General features: G+C 43.4%; 2 protein-coding genes across 15 annotated transcripts in view; one reads left to right on the plus strand and one right to left on the minus strand.

Annotated features, from left to right (window-relative positions):
- Positions 1-441: 441 nt before the first annotated feature.
- LOC119524368 (sodium-dependent phosphate transport protein 2A-like) lies at positions 442-6,428 on the minus strand. 6 transcript variants are annotated; one of them, XM_037822978.1, is made up of 9 exons: positions 6,383-6,428; positions 4,864-4,965; positions 2,959-3,074; positions 2,662-2,811; positions 2,437-2,459; positions 2,217-2,360; positions 1,156-1,267; positions 849-1,044; positions 443-751 (listed from the first exon to the last, which is right to left on the minus strand). In XM_037822978.1, exons 2-9 carry the CDS (start codon positions 4,864-4,866, stop codon positions 548-550), a joined length of 948 nt encoding a protein of 315 aa, XP_037678906.1. In that variant the 5' UTR covers positions 4,867-4,965; positions 6,383-6,428; the 3' UTR covers positions 443-547. The 6 variants fall into 6 exon arrangements, with proteins under 6 accessions (XP_037678907.1, XP_037678906.1, XP_037678905.1 ...); XM_037822979.1 differs by lacking the exon at positions 6,383-6,428 and having other exon boundaries at positions 442-751; positions 2,217-2,355; positions 4,864-5,502; XM_037822977.1 differs by lacking the exon at positions 6,383-6,428 and having other exon boundaries at positions 445-751; positions 2,437-2,565; positions 4,864-5,496.
- A 3,072-nt stretch (positions 6,429-9,500) lies between these two features.
- Positions 9,501-20,048, plus strand: part of LOC119524366 (ankyrin repeat domain-containing protein 7-like) — a 58,020-nt gene continuing 47,472 nt past the window's right edge. For all 9 annotated transcript variants that reach the window (XM_037822967.1, XM_037822964.1, XM_037822965.1 and 6 more), the window contains exons 1-3: positions 9,501-10,528; positions 19,000-19,114; positions 19,266-19,439. In XM_037822967.1, coding sequence (XP_037678895.1) covers positions 10,320-10,528; positions 19,000-19,114; positions 19,266-19,439 — 498 coding nt within the window. In that variant the 5' untranslated portion in view covers positions 9,501-10,319. The remainder of the gene's footprint in view (positions 10,529-18,999; positions 19,115-19,265; positions 19,440-20,048) is intronic.

Consider the following 20,048-nt stretch of genomic DNA (forward strand, 5'->3'; position numbering starts at 1 on the left):
CAGTTTCCTGTTTGTTCTCTATCTTACTGGTCCGCTCTATCCTTCTAATACTCTCTCTGTCCACCTTCTGGTACCCCAGGGGACAGGCAAGAGCCCTATACTAAGACCTGTGCTTGGGCTCTGACACTGTAGGACAAGTTCCAGCAAGTTTCTTAACCTCTCTGAGCCTATTTCCCTACCTGTGAAGCCAGAGAGTTGAGCTAGAAGAATGGTTCTCAAACTTGGGCATGGAACAGAAGGATTTTTGAAACATAGGCTGCTGGGCCCACTCTCCTGGAGTCTTGTTTGTTTTGTTTTTTCCTGACTCAGTAGGTCTAGGGAAGGGTCCAATAATTTGCATCTCCAAGTTCCCAAGTGGTACTGATGCTTGCCCCACGTGGGGTCTAGGAATCCCATGTGGGGAACTGCTGTGCTAGATTCAATCACCTTCCAGCTGGAATTGATTGGTCATGTCTGCCTAAGGCACCATGGGAGGCTGGGAGGGATTAGCAATGTCTGCCACAGGCACAGTATCACAGTAAGGGGCTCACCTATTTGTCCTCCAGGTTTAACTATCTCTAAGGTATACCTGGAGGATTTTGAGTGGACGATGAAACCAGCAGGTGGCTGCCTGCAGAGGGAGTCCTCTCACCTGGGGGCCAGGCCTGGGACTCACCTTCCCGGTATCTGGGCGACACCAGATCCGAATGAGACTGTGATTCCTCAGGGACTCGTCACTGGTGGCAATGCTGGTGATGACGGACTTGTCCAGCTGTGGGCAAGACGTGGTCCGTGGCGGGAGATGGGGAGTGAGGGTGGGGGTCCTCATCCCACCATCCACTCTGGGTCCCCCAGCCCCCCATCCGCACCTGGATGATAAGCTTAGTGAAGGGCTCCGTGATGATCTTAAGCAGGTCCGGAGCATCCCGGCCGCCGCGGATGTTGAAGGAGGCCACTATGAGCCAAGTGACGTGATGCAGGTACCCGGTGGCTGCCTCCAGGGGCAGCAGGACCAGAACTGACAGCCAGTTAAAGCAGTCGTGCACCGTGGCCCCCGCAAAGGCCCTGGGCAGGGAGGCCACGTTGCGGGGTGGGCCGGCACCGAGAGGTGGGGAGGTGCTACCCTCCCCCAACAAGCACAAAGCTCCTCTCCCCCCCTGACCTCAACCCCCGCACCTCCGGAAGTCAGTCCTGTCTCCTGCCTGCATCAGGGCCACGATGGTGTTGGTGACGGAGGTGCCGATGTTGGAGCCCATGATGATAGGGATAGCAGAGCTTACCTCCAGCACTGGCGGGAGAGGGGGCCTCTTAGCGAATGGGGTCAGGGTCATCCCGTTCCTGCCCCCACGCCAGCTCCTGCAGGGTGCACTACCTGCACCCCAGCCCCCAGTGGGCATGGCGGCCACGCTGCAGATCGCGCAACCTCAGCGTCGCAGGACCTGTGGCCCTGGGCTGGGTGAATACATGTGTGTGCTTGTACATGTATGGTTGTATATGTGTGGCACACACACAAGCATGGGCATATGTGTAGGTGTGGGCATGCATGAGCATACGGGTCCTCTGTGCAAATACACGCCTCTGCTTGTGTGTGCATATGTATACCTGAGTGTGCATATGGCTAGGCCACTGTCCCCAGTTATTCATCAAATGCCAACCTAGGTATTTTGTAGATGTGATTAACATCTATAGTCAGTTGACTTTAAGTAAGGGAGATTGTCCCTTCTGAGTGTCATCTGAGTGGATCTCATGCAATCGAATGAAGGTCTTAAGAGCAAACTGGAGACTTTTCTGAAGAAGAAGAAAGTCCCCCTGTGGTCCACGCAGCTCAGCTCCTATCCAGGAGTTTCAGGTTTCCAGCCTGCCCTTCCTGATGGCCTGCCCTAGGCACTCCAACTTGCCTAGCCAGACCCCACAGTCTTAAGTCAATTCTTTGCCGTAAATCTGTATAAATCTGTATATCCTGCTGGTTCTATTTCTCTGGTAGAGGTGTCACTGATCCAGTGGGTGATGAGGGAGAGGCAAAATGGAGGGGAACCTTCCTGGGGTCTTATTCCCCATTCACCATCCTTTCCAGCTTCTGGGGGCGTCCCTCCTGGCTCAGACTCTCGGCCATACTTTAGAGGACAGCGTGGGAGATGCCCCCAGCCTCCTGCCTCCCGATTCTCAGCCCTGAGCCACCACCCCTACCCTATCCAGCCCCCGCCCCAGCCCTCTCCCTGGCCCAGCGGCCTACTCACAGCCAGAGGAGACCATGCTGACGACGATGGACGTGGAGGTGCTAGAACTCTGCACCAGCACCGTCACCAGGATCCCTACCACCAGCCCTGCCACCGGGTTGGAGAGGATGGCGTTGTCCTTGAAGATGTCACCAGCCACCTTCCCTGGGTAGTGTGAGCCAGCATTGGCCAAGGCCCCGCGGGAACCCTTCCTTCCCCAGCCCCCTCCCCCGGGCCCTACCTCCAGCCAGCTGGAAGGCCGAGCTGAGCACGTCCAGGGAGCAGACGAAGAGGTAGAGGAAGGCAAGCATCAGCGGCACCTTGAGGAGCATTGTGGCGGCCTGGCGCAGCTTCTGGGCCCACCCGGGCTCTGGGGTTGGGGTTGGGGTGGGGTGGGGTGGCCACGAGCATAGTGGGCAGGGGGCTGGGAGAGTGGCTGCCACTCCCACTTGCCCCCCAGGCCCACCTGGCTTCTGTTCCTCCTCCAGGGCCAGCTTGGCAGGCAGCGGCTCGGGGAGCTCCAGGACCTCCCCGTAGGGGCAGCCAGGCTCGGCGAGGGCCACAGGGCCCAGGCTGGGGAAGGCATAGGCGGAGGCCCCTGGGATCCTGTGCAGGACTGGGGGGGTGGGGAGAGGCTGGTCAGGAGCCCCAGAGGCCCCAAGATCCTGGGGAGGGTGGGAAGGGCAGGTGGGGGGCAGAGGGCTCACCCGAGCTGTGGGCACACAGGGGTGAGCAGGGTCTGCAGGGTGGGAGCAGCACTCACCCTGTGGGCTGGGCACATAGGCAAAGGCAGCCCCGCTCATCATGTGCCCACTGCAGACCGGCACTGGGGAGACAGCCTGGGCCCCCAGCCTCTCGCCATAGGACAGCATCTGACACCTGCAAGGGCAGCGGCACTGAGTGACAGCTGCTGTGCCCTGGACAGACACTCACACGCACACCTCTCACACATACTCACATGCACACCTCACATGCACTACACACAATCACATGCATTCAAACTGACACCCGCACACTTACACCACACACATTTGTAACGTGCACACACACATCCATACACACAAATCCATACACATACACCTTGCACATACTCATGCAGATTCAAACCTAACCTGCACACTTACGCTACACACATTCATACACACTCACACATAACATATACACACACGTCATACACATGCACATTCTCACATTCAAGCACACACCTGCATGCTTACACCACACACATTTGTAACGTGCACACACCTTCACACACACACTCATACACATCCATACCCACAAATCCATACACATACACCTCACACACAATCAAACCCACACCTGCACACTTACACCACACACACAGTTGTAACGTGCACACACACATTCACACACACTCACACCTGCATCCATATACACAAACCCATACACACACCTCACACTGGATACACATACTCACATTCAAGCCCACACCTGTACACTTCTACCACACACACATTTGTACACATTCACACAGAGAGAATCACACATACACACTCATGCACATTCATAAACACTCACACTCCACACACATACATTCGAACCCACATTTTCACACTCACTTGCACACCTCACACACACCTCACATGCACTGCACAACCTCACGTACATTCAAACCCACACACTTTGTACACACGCACATTCACCTACACTATGCCCTCATACACATACACACTCACACACATTCAAACCCACACACTTACACCACATGCACTTTTGTATACACACACACATTCATTCATACACATACTCGCACATATCATATACACATACCTCATACACGTACACATACATATATTCAAGCCCACACCTACACACTTATACCACACACATATTTGCACACATTCACACACAGAGAATAACACATACACTCACACATTCATACACACACACCTCACACACTACACACTCACATTCAAACCCGTACTCTCACACTCACACATTCATACACATTTGTACACACACATTCACACACACACAGTCAAACCCACACCCAGACACTTACACTGCATGCATTTGTACACACCTTAACAACCCCAACACACCCTCAGACATATTCACACCTGCCCTTGCACATTCACGCACACACTCACACAGGTTCACACACACAGGCACCCATAGCATGTGATCCCAAACACACACCTAGCGAACCTCACCCAGGGTCACCACAGATTCAGGCATTCATTCATTCATTCATTCATTCATTCAGCAACTGTTTACTGAGCATTTGCTCTGTTCCAGGCACCGAGCTAGATGCTGGGATACTGTTGGGGACGATTAAGGTAGCATGTATAAAATCCACCCTCAGCGATGCCGGAGATATGCAACATGACCGCTAGGGCTGATGTAACAACAGTTTAAGTTGCCCTCAGCCTTCTATGGAAGTGATAGCCGTTTGCGCCTAAGATTCACATCTAGGGTGCTAGCTTTACTACCTGCCTTCTACCCGGCAACAGCATCTACCAATCCTGTGCTAGCCTTACATCTGCCATCTGCCCTAGCAACAGCAGCAGCCAATCCTAGGCTGCCACCCGTTCGTACTAGCCACTCCCTCTACCTTAGGGTATATATACCCTGCCTCTTCAATAAAGTTTTGCAGCTTGATCAAAAACCTGTCTTGCTGTCATTCCTCGTGTCTCTTGTCCCATACCATTCCTCCCTCACAGGATTTGGAGCTTCCGTTGAACGTCCCGCCGGCCGGGACAGGATACCATGGCTGTGGAAGTCAGACAGGGGTCCTCTCCTCAGGAAGCTGGAAGTCCAGTGGGGGAGGTAGATCTAAATCAAATAACTCTACAAATGAACAGAAAATGGCAACGGGACAAGTGCTAGAATGAAAGATACAGGATGCAGCAGAGGTGGGCTCTTAAGGGAGAGGAAGTCTTCCTGAGAAAGAGAAAAGCTGAGATGAAAAGTGAGGGGAGTGAATTGGAGAAAGAGGGGGAGAGGTAGGTGTGCAAAGGGCCCGTGGGAGAGCCGCCTGTCTCCACTCGGGAGCTGAGAAAGCTGCTGTGGCCTTAGAAGACCTGCAGGTGTAGGGCAACTGGGCTGTCCTGAGAACACGTTGACGCCTGAGACCTGTGTTCATGGGGCCAGCCGGGAACACTCTCCTAGTCACCCCGCACCCCCACCCGTGGCACCGCCTTGGGGCGCCTGGATCCCACATCCCCGGGTTCCTCTTACAAATGAATTTCCTTCCTTATCCAGTCCCCGGAGGGGCAAGGAGCAAACACCAAAAGCTTTTCTTCCCACAAAGAGGCTCAAACCAGGCCTGGTTTAGGAAAGGAGGGTCCCGACCCTGTCTCCAAGTCTGGGAAGCCCCCACCTTACTTTACTTTTTTTTCCTTTTTTTTTTTAACTGTAGAATGTAACATATATATATGTAACGGTGACAACTTTCCAAGTGCAACTTAACAAGAAGTTAAAGAGCAAATTTCAAAGAATATTATAGGTTACAACTCCAGTTTCGGTTATTTCCTTATTATGAGATATAATACATACAAAAAGGTAATATCTTTCAATGTATGATTTAACATGTAGATATATAGGAAATTTCCAAAGTTGTTATGAGTCATAGTACCACAGTTTCAGTTACTTCCTTGTTGTGAAATACAACATATACAAAAAGGTATAGCTTTCAATTTACCATTTAACAAGTAGCTATGAACAAATTTCAAAGGATACTGTGGGTTACAGTTCCACTCTTTCAATTCTTTTCTTCTAACTATTCTAATACCCTAGCAACTAAGAAAAAGCAAATTACATAAAGATTCAGTATTCATAATCCTTTGTTAAATTCCATCTTGTCTGTTGCTACCCCTTCCTCTAGTGTCTGGCTTACTTTAGGGCCCCTGCACTGCCCTGGAATTCTTGGCTGTTGGGGTAGGGGTGCCCCTGTTCTGCCTCAGTACCCTGTCTCCATTGTCCCAGGGGTCCTTGGCTGTTGGGTGGGGCAGAGATGTATTCAAGCCCTGGGAGACTACGAGTCCTTTGGCTGGATTGGGGTTAAGATGTCATAGGGGGAGAAAGCGATGGTGGTTGTAGTGGGGCACAGAGGCCGGAGGGGAGACTGGAAGAGGAGCTGGGACTGAGAACTCCTGGCTGCGGTGATGGGCTGTTTTCTACTAGGAGTTGGGGATGGGGTCGAGACATGGGGTTCCTGGACTCACCTTAGGGTTATGCGTTTCGATTCCTGCTCAGCAGCTCAGGAAAGTCCCAAGACCCTGAGGAGGGGCTGGGACCCTCCTCTTTATACCCTCGGGTCAAGGGCAAAGTCCCTAGAACCCCAGCTGCCCCCCCCTCTCTGTTCCCTGATTAACCGATTAACCTCACCCCCTGAGATTCCTCCCAGTTAATTGCTAATCGTCAGCTCTGCAGGGGGAGCCTGTGGTCAGACACTCAGTGAGAGGACAGACATGTCCGCTGCCCCCAAGCAGAGGCCCTGCTGCCCTCAGGCCCCTTGTTCCCTGGGTGCCAAAAGAAATTCTGTGGTTCTGGCCCCTTCCCCTCATTCTTGGCCTGACAGGACTCTCCAGGGAGTGATGCAAATATCCTGTGACCTTGGCATGTATCTATGGGTCTGCATCTGCATCTGGGCAGGGCCTATAGGAGAGGGAGTGGGTGATAGAGGAAGCAACAAGAGTTAAACCTGGAGAGGCTGCACAGAGTTGACTCATGGAGGGTCTCTACCACCCAATCATGGATCCAGGGTGTGAGTCTGAGAGAATGAGGAGCCACTGGCTAGCCCCGGAAGGACCTGACTTACATTTTAGAGGGAACAGGTCTGGAAGCAGAGAGACCAGTTAAGGGGCTGAAGGCATGTTCCAGGAGAGAGATGATGAGGTCTGAGCTAAGGTGGGAAAAGGAGGTGTTTTAGTTTCCTTGGCTGCTCAAGCAAATACTATGTGATGGTTTGATGCTATTAGATGAGTGATCCTCAAAATGTCATCATTTGAGGTCTAAAATGACCAAATATGGAATTACAGAGTTGTCTAGTTTACCCACTCCGAAGAATTTGTGTTAATGCATCTGCCTACTAAAAACTTTAATCTGAATTCAGATACTTTGCTGCTAGACATTGATAATAATAATATCATTAATCACTATTTTTATTTGTTACATCTACTTTCTTCTACTCTTTAGTATTTTACTAAACATAACAACTACCCAGGTTATATTTTTTTCATTTATTCAATGCTCATAAAATGAGGGCTTACAAATGGCAGGAGGTGTTAGTGCAAGAGCTCAGGATCCAGCTCTCATAGAGATTACCATAAGGGGAGAAATTAAGCAAGCAGACAGATGATGAATGGATTAAATGGATTACAGGATAGTTTTAGAAAATGGTGAGTCCTTCAAGATAATAAAACCAGATAAAAATGAGATGTTGGCATGGCAGGAAGGTCAGCTTTAGGTATGATGGTCAGAGAAGGGTCACTGAGGAAGAACATTTGATCTGACTCCAAACTTGGGAGGATCTGTGAGAAAGAGTGTTCTAGGCTCAGGGAAGAGCAAGTGCAGGGGTCTGAGCAGGGCCAAGTTTGGAGGTTTGTTTTAAGGAAAGAAGGTCAGTGGCTGGGTATATAAGTAAGGTTGGTAAGAGGTGAATCTTAGCAGATATGTGAGAATCAGAAAACGGCAGGTTGTATTTCTTCTTTATTGTGCCTCATGTGCTTTGTTGAATAATGTTTCTGCTTTTCTGAGGTAGTTTACTTATAAATATATTATACCCTTCATAACCTTTAGTTTTCTACTCAGTAGACAAATAAAACAATTAGTATATTTATAATATGTGATATTAATATTCTTCTCTACTTAAGATCTATCATTGGTTCTCAAATTATAAGCCATCCTTGCTTTGAATTCTTATTCTGTTCCATTTTGATGAAAACTTTTTTTTTTTGAATTGAGTATTGTTTTATGGAATTTTTCTCCTTCTACCTATTGTTACTTTATATCTCTGAGTGGGAAGGTCAAATGATGGTGGTTATTTTCCTGGGACATTGAATCTAGGGTCTATTTGTCTGCACAATCATTTGAATTTGCTCTTAGTCATACTGATTTCCAAGGGAGTTATCCTCTCAAATATATGGGCTTTCTCAAAATCTTTTTAATTTGCTACTTCTGTTCCTAACCTTCAAAGGCTTCTTACTATCTCTCACCAGTCTTTCCCTCATACTGATTTAATACTGTCTGTAGGTTTAATTAACTTGCTGTTTATTTCTCTATCCTAGATCATTAATGAAGATATTATTTAAGACCCAGAAGAACCTCTCATATTGAATATGCTTTGCCTTTTAATTCTGTTTTGCTTTGCAATCTTCAATCCCAGTTTCAACAAAATATCTTTCCCTCGATCTGATCGGGAAACCAGATTTTGTGAGTCCTTACTTACAAAAATGAAGTTCATAATGAATAAATATGCTATTTATTGGTTTCTTCGGTTTTGTTAAGGGCATTTTGCATTGTATTATGAGGCAGATTTTAGCTAATCATTTTACAGAATTTGCTATTTTCTCTTTTAGAAAAGCAGTCCCTCAATAACATCGCTCTGTGAGCTTTAAGTTATCTTATGATAATTTGATTTCCAGAGGCACTTCTGTGATCATTTCAGGAGAAAAATTTTTTCTTGATTAATCTGAGGTCCTGTAAATCACTTCTATTTCTTACTGTTGTTTTCATTAAGTTCTATGATTTGGAGATTTTTTTTAAGTTCTTCACTTAGACACTTGTTCAAATATACTTTAAAAGAAGAACACTATTTTATGGATTCTTTTGCAGTTTATAACTTTGGCAGGGAGTTATATCGGGACTTTTTTCTGTCCTCTTTCCATCTCGGGTCCCAAATATTACACATTCCATCAAGGGGTTCTAGGCCAACCAAGCCAAAAAAAACAAACAAAAAACTTGCAAGAGAAATGCCTGAGAACGGGTTTTGCGCTCTTAGATCACCACTTACCTCCATCCTATAAAAGGGTTTGGAAAGGCTGAGGGAATAATTGGAAATGGAGGAGAAATTCCTTAGAGGGAGTAGCTGGGTCATGTAGAAGTGGCGGGAATTGTGCCTCTCACCTCACGTGCAATGAATAGGATTTCAAAGAGTACTCGACCTGAAATCCCCTCCTGGGCACAGAGCATGGTGCTGGACCCATTCCTGACGAAGAGTCTAAGCTGAGATGCTGTGACTAGGACTGGGGAGTGAGGATGGAGGCCTGCTTTGGGAATGGCCCAAGCTCCCAGATTCTGTTGAAGGAAAGGATGTGCAAGTGTTTTCTCTGAGCTTTGTGGAGAGTCTTTTCCAAAGAAGACTTCCTAGAAAGCAAGTCAACCACAGTAGAAAAGACTGGAGATGCACTGTGGGTTGAAAATTGAGGAGCATTCCTAGCAGCTGACCACAAGAGACATTGGTCTCTCTTAAGGGATCTGTGGTTGAGCGGTCGTCATAAAGGCTGAGGTTGGGGCAGTAAGTCCCTGAAAAACACCTTGCATGACCAAAAGATTCCAAGGTCAGTTTACATCAGCGCGAGTCAAGCAATATCTTTCATACCCTGTAACTTTTATCCCTCTTCTCCTTCCCTGCTCCAACCTTGGAAGGATCAGAGACCAAAGTTGAGGGCTAGGAATAGGGGAAGAAGAGACACACAAAACAAGAAGCAGAGGTGCCCAAATCCCACCCGGAGAGGGAAGGAAGGAGTTGGAAGACACACGACGGACAGCGCTGGGGGTGGAGGGGGCCCTCAGGACACACAAGCCGGAGCTAAAGGCAGCCTCACGGCAAACATCGGCACGCGCACGGACGCCGGCTCCTGAGGCGCGCGCGCGCACGCGCACGGACGCCGGCTCCTGAGGGGCGCGCGCGCGCGCACGGACGCCGGCTCCTGAGGCGCGCGCGCGCGCGCACGTGCACTTCCGTTAGTCAACCGTTTGGCCAGTTATTCTCAGCCAAGAACCGTTTGGCCAGTTATTCTCAGCCAAGAGGTGTTGATGTTCCCTGTGTGTCTGTGTGACGGAGATTGGGTGGGGTCCCCTCTAGCACTGGTTCTGGGCTCGGGGGACGGCGAAAAGCCGAGGGACAGCTGAGGTGTCTCCGGAGCCGGTGCCTCAGCGATGAAGAGGATTTTCGGCTTGGGGAGGAACCAGATCGCTCCGTCAGTGAGCTCCCGCAGCCTCTGCGGGGCCGACGGGTCGGGTTACCTCCTCCGGGACCGGGACCTTGGCAAGATCCACAAGGCCGCCAGTCGTGGCAAAGTGGCCAAAGTGCAGCAGATCCTGTTGCTCGGAAAAAATGGCGTGAATGACAAGGACAAAAAGAACAGGTGATGGGGGCCCCGCGGCAGGGCGAGGATGGGCCGGCGGGAAGGGTCTGGGGGGAGGCGGGGTGCAGCCTGGAGCCGTCTGTCCCACGATGGCCGGTCCCCTGAGAGGTAGTAACGTGTGGAGCTGCCTCCCTAGAAGCCATCTCCTGTGAGGCTGTCACCCGAGGGGCGTCCTCCGATAGTTTATCTTTCCAGGGGCTACCCGCAAGCGGCCATCAAACCGAGAGGCTCAGCTCCTTCCGTCTGAAGAGCCCGAGTGCCTAGGACTTGGAAACTTTACCTGGGGTTTGGCGCCCAACGGGTCTTCAGGAGCAACAAGAACCAGTACAAATCCTTTTGCACTCACAAATCCCTTAGAGAGTACCAATGTTGAAGTGATTTAACCAAGTGTCAATAGAAAGAAATGAAATTGTCTGTATAATGATGTACACATGTTTAATGAAATACGTTTCAGAAAACTGCATGATGGGAGAAATAATTCCCACAGTATATCAACTTCTGGGCTAAAAATTCTTCCAATACAATCCAATATCTATTTTATGCACAGGTATTCACTAACAGCTATACCTGTGCATATCTGTCCTTTAGGGGGGTTTAAAAGGAAACATCTGTTTCTTGCCCTAAAGATGTGGTACAATTGTTTAAGCAGTTTTATTCACATACCATATAACCCATCCAACCTGTACAATCAATGGCGCTCAGTATAATTGCAGAGTCATCGTGCTTTAATTACTAATCAATATTAGAACATTTTCATTTCTCCAAAAAGCAAAACCCCATATCCTTTATACCTCCCTATTATTGACACTTAGCATGTGTGTTAATTTTGTTGCAATTGATGGAAGATATTAAAATATTACTGTTAACTGTAGTCCAAAGCTTGCATTAGGTGTATCTTTTCCCATATACCATCCTATTATCAACACCTTGTAATAGTAACGTATATTTGTTCTACTTCATGGAAGAACATCTTATATTTGTACTATTAACCACCTTCATCATCCATAACAGAGTTCACTAGGTTATACAATTCCATGTTTTATCCTCTAGCTTTCCTTCTCATGAATATACATGACCCTAAACTTCTCCTTTCAACCACAGTCACACACATGATTCAGCACTGTTAATTATACTCAATAATGTGCTACCATCACCTCTATCTGTTTGCAAACATTTTTGATCAACCTTATTAAAAATTCTGCACAAATTAAGCATCAGCTCCCCATTTTCTACCCTCACTATCTTCTGATAACCTATATTCTAGATATTAACACATGAGTTTACTCATTATATTTAGGTCATATTAGTGAGATCATACAATATTTATCTTTTTGTGTCTGGCTTATTTCATGCAACATAATATCCTCAGGGTTCATCCATGTTATCACATGCATCAGGATTTCATTTCTTCTTACTGCTGAATAATATTTCATTGTAGATATATACCCCATTTTGTTTATCCATGCATCAGTTGATGGACACTTCGATTGTTTCCATCTTTTGGCAGTTGTGAATAATGCACTATGAATATCAGTATGCAAATGTCTATTCATGTTCTTGCTTTCAATTCTTCTGAGTATATATCTAGTAATGGGATTGCAGGATCATATCGTGGTCTATACTTAGCTTCCTGAGGAACCACTAAAGTGTCTTCACAGTGGGTTTACTATTTTACATTCCAATCAGCAGTGAGTAAGTTTTCCTATTTCTCCACATCCTCTCCAGCATTTGTAGCTTTCTGTTTGTTTAATAGCAGTTGTTCTAGTAGATGTGAAATATCTCATTGTGGTTTTGATTTGCATTTTCCTCATAGCCAGTGATGTTTAGCATTTTTATGTGCTTTTTAGCCATTTCCTCTTTGAAAAAATGTCTATTCAAGTCTTTTGCCCATTTTTAAATTGAGTTGTTTGTCTTTTTGTTGTTGAGTTGTAGGATATCTTCATATATTCTGGATATTAAACCCTTATCAGATATGTGGTTTCCAAATATTTTCTCCCACTGGGTAAGCTGCCTTTTCACATTTTTGTCACAGTCTTTTGAAGCACAAAAGTCTTCGTTTTTGATGTGGTCCTTTTCTAGTTTGCTAATGCTGCCAGAATGCAAAACACCAGAGATAGAATGGCTTTTATAAAAGGGGATTTATTTGGTTACACAGTTACAGTCTTAAGGCCATAAAATGTCCAAGGTAACACATCAGCAATTGGCTACCTTCACTGGAGGATGGCCAATGGTGTCCGGAAAACCTCTGTTAGCTGGGAAGGCATGTGGCTGGCTTCTGCTCCGAAGTTCTGGTTTCAAAATGGCTTCCACCCAGGATATTCCTTTCTAGGCTGCAGTTCCTCAAAAATGTCACTCTTAGTTGCACTTGGGATATTTGTCCTCTCTCAGCTTCTCTGGAGCAAGAGTCTGCTTTCAATGGCCATCTTCAAATGTCTCTCATCTGCAGCTCCTGTGCTTTCTTCAAAGTGTCCCTCTTAGCTGTAGCTCCTCTTGTAAACATCACTCACAGCTGCACTGAGTTCCTTCTGTTATGTCAGCTCATTTATATGGCTTCACTGATCAACTCAGACCCACCCCGAATGGGTGGAACAACACAGCCACGGAAATTATCCAATCAGAGTCATCATCCACATCTGGGTGGGGCGCATTCCAAAGAAACACTCAAAGAATTACAATCTGAACAACACTGATAACATCTGCCCACACAAGATTACATCAAAAATAATGGCGTTTGAGGGACACAATATATTCAAACTGGCACAGGTCCCATTTATCTCATTTTTTCTTTCGTTTGCTTGTGCTTTGGGTATAAAGTCTGAGAAATCACTGCCTACAACAAGATCTTGAAGATGCTTTCCTACATTTTCTTATAGGAGTTTTATGATCCTGACTCATATTTAGGACTTTGACCCATTTTGAGTTAATTTTTGTACAAGGTGTGAGATAGGGGTCTTCTTTTTGTTGACCCATTTGTTAAAGAGACTGTTCTGTCCCAGTTAAGTAGACTTGGAAGTCTTGTCAAAAATCAATTGGCCATAAATGTGTGGATCCAATTCTGAACTCTCAGTTTGGTTCCATTGATATTAATATGTCTGTCTTTATCCAGTACTATGCTGTTTTGACCACTGTAACTTTGTAATATGCTTTAAAGTCATGAAATGTGATTCCTCCAAATTCATTTTTCTTTTTCAAGATGTTTTTGGCTACTCAGGGCCTCTTACCCTTCCAAATAAATTTGATAATTGACCTATCCATTTCTTCAAAGTATGCTTTTGGGGGTTTGATTGTGATTGTGCTGACTCTGTAAATCAATTTGGGTAGAATTGACATCTTAATGATAATTAGTTTTCCAATCCAAGAACATGAAAAGTCCTTTCATATATTTAGGTCTTTGATTTCTTTTAGCAATGCTTTGTAATTTTTTGAATACAGGTCCTTTACATCCGTGGTTGAATTTATTCCTAGTATTTGATTCTTTTAGTTATGGTTGTAAATAGAATTTTTTTTTTTTTTTTTTTGATAAATGGATTTCCTCCTCAGATTGCTCATTACTAGTGTATAGAAACACTACTGATTTTTGTGTGCTGATCTTGTATCCTGCTAGATTGCTTGTTTATTAGCTGTAGTAGCTTTGTTTGGATTTTTTGGGGACTTCCTAAATATAGGATTATGTTATCTGCAAATAGTGAAACTTTTACTTCTTCCTTTCCAATTTAGATGCCTTTTATTTCTTCTACTTCTTGTCTAATTACTCTGGCTAGAACTTCAAGCACAATGTTGAATAACAGTGGTGACAGTGGGCATCCTTGTCTTCTTCCAGATCTTGGAGGGAAAGCTTTTGATCTCTCACTGTTGAGTGCAGTGTTAACTGTGGGTTTTTCATGTATGCCCTTTATCATACTGAGGAAGTTTCCTTCTAGTCCCACCTTTGGAGTGTTTTTATCAAGAAAGGATGCTTGGTGGATTTTGTCAAATGCCTTTTCTGCATCAATCAATATGATCATGTGCTTTTACCCCTTTGATGTTTTTTTTCTTTTTTCCCTGCTTCTCAGCTTGACTCATTTCAAGTGTTTTGTCTTCAACTTCACTGATTCTTTCCTGTCAGCTTTTTTAAAATTAATTAATTAATTTTTATTAAAACATATTCACACACCATATAATCATCCAAAGTGTGAAACAGTTGTTCACAGTATCATCATATAGTTGTGCATTGAACACCAGAGTCAATTTCTGAACATTTTTGTTACTCTGAAAAATAAAATTAAGAATAAAAATAAAAGTAAAAAGAACACCCAAAGCATCCCATAACCCTCCTCCCCTGTATTATTCATTTACTTTTTGTCCCCATTTTTCTACCCATTTGTCCATACACTGGGTAGAGGGAGTGTGAGCCATAAGGTTTTTACAATCACATGGTCACACCATAAAAGCTATAAAATTTTACACTTGCCTTCAAGAATCAAGGATACTGAACATAATGCATAAGAGTTACTTCCAGAATGACCTCTCAACTCCATTTGAAATGTCCAAGCCACTAAAATTATATTTTGTTTCATTTCTCTTTTGGTCCAAAAGACTTTCTCAATCACTTAGTAGGTCTTAGCCTACTAAGCTGGTGGTCCTCAATGCTTGCAAGAATATCAGGAATTCCCCATCTGGGGAAGTTTAATATTTCCACTTTTCCCCTCAGTCCCTTGAGGGGGCTTTGCAAATACTTTTTATTCTCTACCCAAATTACTCTGGGTTGTATCAGGGCTTGATCGTTCCTTCTTACTGCCATGTAGTATTCCATCGTGTGTATATACCACATTTTATTTATCCACTCATCTGTTGAAGGACATTTGGGTTGTTTCCATCTCTTGGCAATTGTGAATAATGCTGCTATGAACATTGGCGTGCAGATATCTGTTCGTGTCACTGCTTTCCGATCTTCCGGGTATATACCGAGAAGTGCAATCGCTGGATCGAATGGTAGCTCTATATCTATTTTTCTAAGGAACTGCCAGACTGACTTCCAGAGTGGTTGAACCATTATACAGTCCCACCAACAATGAATAAGAGTTCCGATTTCTCCACATCCCCTCTAGCATTTGTAGTTTCCTGTTTGTTTAATGGCAGCCATTCTAACCGGTGTTAGATGGTATCTCATTGTGGTCTTAATTTGCATCTCTCTAATAGCTAGTGAAGCTGAACATTTTTTCATGTGTTTCTTGGCCATTTGTATTTCCTCTTCAGAGAACTGTCTTTTTATATCTTTTGCCCATTTTATATAATTGGGCTGTCTGTACTATTGTCATTGAGTTGTAGGATTTCTTTATATATGCAAGATATCAGTCTTTTGTCAGATACATGGTTTCCAAAAATTTTTTCCCATTGAGTTGGCTGCCTCTTTACCTTTTTGAGAAATTCCTTTGAGGTGCACAAACTTCTAAGCTTGAGGAGTTCCCATTTACCTATTTTCTCTTTTGTTGCTTGTGCTTTGGGTGTAAAGTCTAGGAAGTGGCCTCCTAATACAAGGTCTTGAAGATGTTTTCCTACATTATCTTCTAGGAGTTTTATGGTACTTTCTTTTATATTGAGATCTTTGGTCCATTTTGAGTTAATTTTTGTGTAGGGGGTGAGGTAGGGGTCCTCTTTCATTCTTTTGGATATGGATATCCAACTCTCCCACCTTCATTTGTTGAAAAGACCATTATGACTCAGTTCAGTGACTTTGGGGGCCTTATCAAAGATCAGTCAGCCATAGATCTGAGGGTCTATCTCTGAATTCTCAATTCGATTCCATTGATCTATATGTCTATCTTTGTGCCAGTACCATGCTGTTTTGACAACTGTGGCTTTATAATAAGCTTCAAATTCAGGGAGTGTAAGTCCTCCCACTTCATTTTTCTTTTTTAGTGTGTCTTTAGCAATTCGAGGCATCTTCCCTTTCCAAATAAATTTGATAACTAGCTTTTCCAAGTCTGCAAAGTAGGTTGTTGGAATTTTGATTGGGATTGCATTGAATCTGTAGATGAGTTTGGGTAGAATTGACATCTTAATGACATTTAGCCTTCCTATCCATGAACATGGAATATTTTTCCATCTTTTAAGGTCCCCTTCTATTTCTTTTAGTAGAGTTATATAGTTTTCTTTGTATAGGTCTTTTACATCTTTGGTTAAGTTTATTCCTAGGTACTTGATTTTTTTAGTTGCTATTGAAAATGGTATCTTTTTCTTGAGCGTCTCTTCAGTTTGTTCATTTCTAGCATATAGAAACATTACTGACTTATGTGCATTAATCTTGCATCGTGCTACTTTGCTAAATTTGTTTATTAGCTCTTGTAGCTGTATCGTCGATTTCTCAGGGTTTTCCAAATATAAGATCATGTCATCTGCAAAGAATGACAGTTTTGCTTCTTGTTTTCCAATTTGGATGCCTTTTATTTCTTTGTCTTGCTGGATTGCCCTGGCTAGCACTTCCAGCACAATGTTGAATAACAGTGGTGACAGCGGGCATCCTTGTCTTGTTCCTGATCTTAGAGGGAAGGCTTTCAGTCTCTCACCATTGAGTACTAGGCTGGCTGTGGGTTTTTCATATATGCTCTTTATCATATTGAGGAAGTTTCCTTCAATTCCTACCTTTTGAAGTGTTTTTATCAAAAACAGATGTTGGATTTTGTCAAATGCTTTTTCAGCATCTATTTAGATGATCATTTGATTTTTCCCTTTCGAATTGTTAATGTTTTGTAATACATTGATTGATTTTCTTATGTTGAACCATCCTTGCATGCGTGGAATGAACTCCACTTGGTCATGGTGTATGATTTTTTTAATGTGTCTTTGGATTCGATTTGCAAGTATTTTGTTGAGGATTTTTGCATCTATATTCATTAGGGAGATTGGCCAGTAGTTTTCGTTTTCTGTAGCATCGTTGCCTGGTTTTGGTATTAGATTGATGTTAGCTCCGTAAAATGAGTTAGGTAGTGTTCCATTTTCTTCAATGTTTTGAAAGAGTTTGAGTAAGATTGGTGTCAGTTCTTTCTGGAAAGTTTGGTAGAATTCCCCTGTGAAGCCATCTGGCCCTGGGCATTTATTTGTGGGAAGATTTTTAATGACTGATTGGATCTCTTTGCTTGTGATGGGTTGGTTGAGGTCTTCTGTTTCTTCTCTGGTCAGTCTAGGTTGTTCATATGTTTCCAGGAAATTGTCCATTTCCTCTACATTATCCAGTTTGTTGCCATACAGTTGTTCATAATATCCTCTTATAATTTTTTTAATTTCTTCAGGATCTGCAGTTATGTCACCTTTTTCATTCATTATTTTGTTTGTATGGGTCTTCTCTCTTTTTGATTTTGTCAGTCTAGCTAGAGGCTTGTCAATCTTGTTGATCTTCTCAAAGAACCATCTTTTGGTGATATTTATCCTCTCTATTGTTTTTTTGTTCTCTATGTCATTTATTTCTGCTTTAATCCTTGTTATTTCTTTTCTTCTACTTGGTTTAGGATTGGTTTGCTGTTCATTTTCTATCTTCTTTGGTTGATCCATTAGTTCTTTGATTTTAGCTCTTTCTTCCTTTTTAATGTATGTGTTTAGTGCTATAAATTTCCCCCTCAGCACTGGTTATGCTGCATCCCATATGTTTTGGTATGTTGTGTTCTCATTTTCATTTGTCTCTATATATTTAGCAATTTCTCTTGCTATTTCTTATTTAACCCACTGATTGTTTAGGAGTGTGTTGTTTAACCTCCAGGTATTTGTGAATTTTCTAAGTCTCTGATGGTTATTGACTTCTAATTGTATTCCACCATATTTCTCTTAATGTAAGGACTGTGGATTGAGATGTCCCACTGAAGATGTCCCATTGTTTTATGTATCAATAAGAATTTTTTTTAAATGCAGCTAACTATGGTTGTAAGACATCATCAATGTTAAGTTGCATTCCAATGTCAGAGCTATTGAAATGTGAGAAAATGAGCATCTTTGAATCATGGAAATACAGTTTTTCTTTAATTCTTAGTATGTACCTGCAAAATAAGTATAATTGTATCATTTTACTTAGTTGAAATGTTATCATTGTTCAGTAGGAATAATAATTTTAGCTAACATTTATTAGGCTGTTTTTTCTGCCAGGACCTGTTATAAAGACTTTGTACAGATTCTGATTTAAGCATCACACTGGTGTCCTTTGAGATAAGTACTATTTTTCTCCCCATTTTACTGATAAGGAAGTGGAAGCACAGAAAGGCTGATAGCTAATCAGTCACAGAGTTAAAATAGGATTCCAACCCAAGTTGGGCTGAATCCAAAAGCCATGCTCTTCCATTAATGTAGTAAGTAATATGCACTAACAAATATTAAACTTCAGAAGAAAATGTCTTTGTTTTGAAGGCATAGGAGTAATATGCTCTTTAATGTTTACGAATACACTAATAATTGTACATCTTGAGATAGTGACTATAAGTTCCTAAAAAGTCCTCTCCCTTTTATAGGACCGCTCTGCATCTGGCCTGTGCCAATGGCCATGCAGAAGTGGTAACTCTCCTGGTAGAGAGAAAGTGCCAGCTGAACGTCTATGACAGTGAACAAAGGACAGCTCTGATGAAGGTATGTAGTGGCCAACTGTTTCAGCATGAGATGGATTTGACTTAAATACTTAGGATAAAAAGAGATTTGTATAACTAATTGGTGAAATATTTGGACTGTTTATTCTTAATTCCTAGAATTTGAAGTCTGTTTCTCCTTCTAATACTGACAGGCTATACAATGCAAGGAAGAAGAATGTGCAACCATTCTGCTACAACATGGTGCTGACCCAGATATTATGGATGCCAGTGGCAACACGGCTCTCCACTATGCTGTCTGTGCTCAGCATATACCAATAGCAGCCAAACTGCTTTCATACAATGCAAATATTGAGGCAAGAAACAAGGTAGAGATCTACTAGCTTCATTTACAAAATATTTGAAATAAATTTATTTTAATCTTGACATAAGTAGGGTCTATTTTACATATTTGGTTTGGAAACAGGGTTTATTAAAATAAACTAGACAAAAGCATTTTACAATAAATAGAATTCTTGCTGCTTTTGACAGTTGCTGTTTTATAAAAAATGTTTATATAAAAGTGATTTATCTTTCAGTGGCCAAGGCTTAATTTAAAAGAGAAAAAAAAGGAAAAGAAAAAAGAGAGAACAATCAGAAATATTCAGATCAATTTGGAAATTTAGTAATTGAGGGAAAATATCAAGAGGAGATTTTTTTTTTTCAGTTTTTATGTTTAGGCAAGGTGCTCTTCAATTCTGTCGGTGATAATTCTCAGTTTGGAAAGGGTGAGTTGTAAACTTGCCTAGAGATCAGTTTTAGGCAGTCTGTGAGGAAATCAAATTGAGTGAATTGGGCAATGAGACAGAAAAACAAATAATTAACTGACATCCTATTCTGGCAGAAATAGCCACTTAGATAAGAGTCTAACCTCTGCTCTCAAATCTCAAATATCTTGATGGGAAGCTGGGAGGAAAGTATTTTATGCACAATGAAAT

This window comes from Choloepus didactylus, assembly GCF_015220235.1.
Source record: "Choloepus didactylus isolate mChoDid1 chromosome 11 unlocalized genomic scaffold, mChoDid1.pri SUPER_11_unloc1, whole genome shotgun sequence".
Classification (NCBI taxonomy): domain Eukaryota; kingdom Metazoa; phylum Chordata; class Mammalia; order Pilosa; family Megalonychidae; genus Choloepus; species Choloepus didactylus.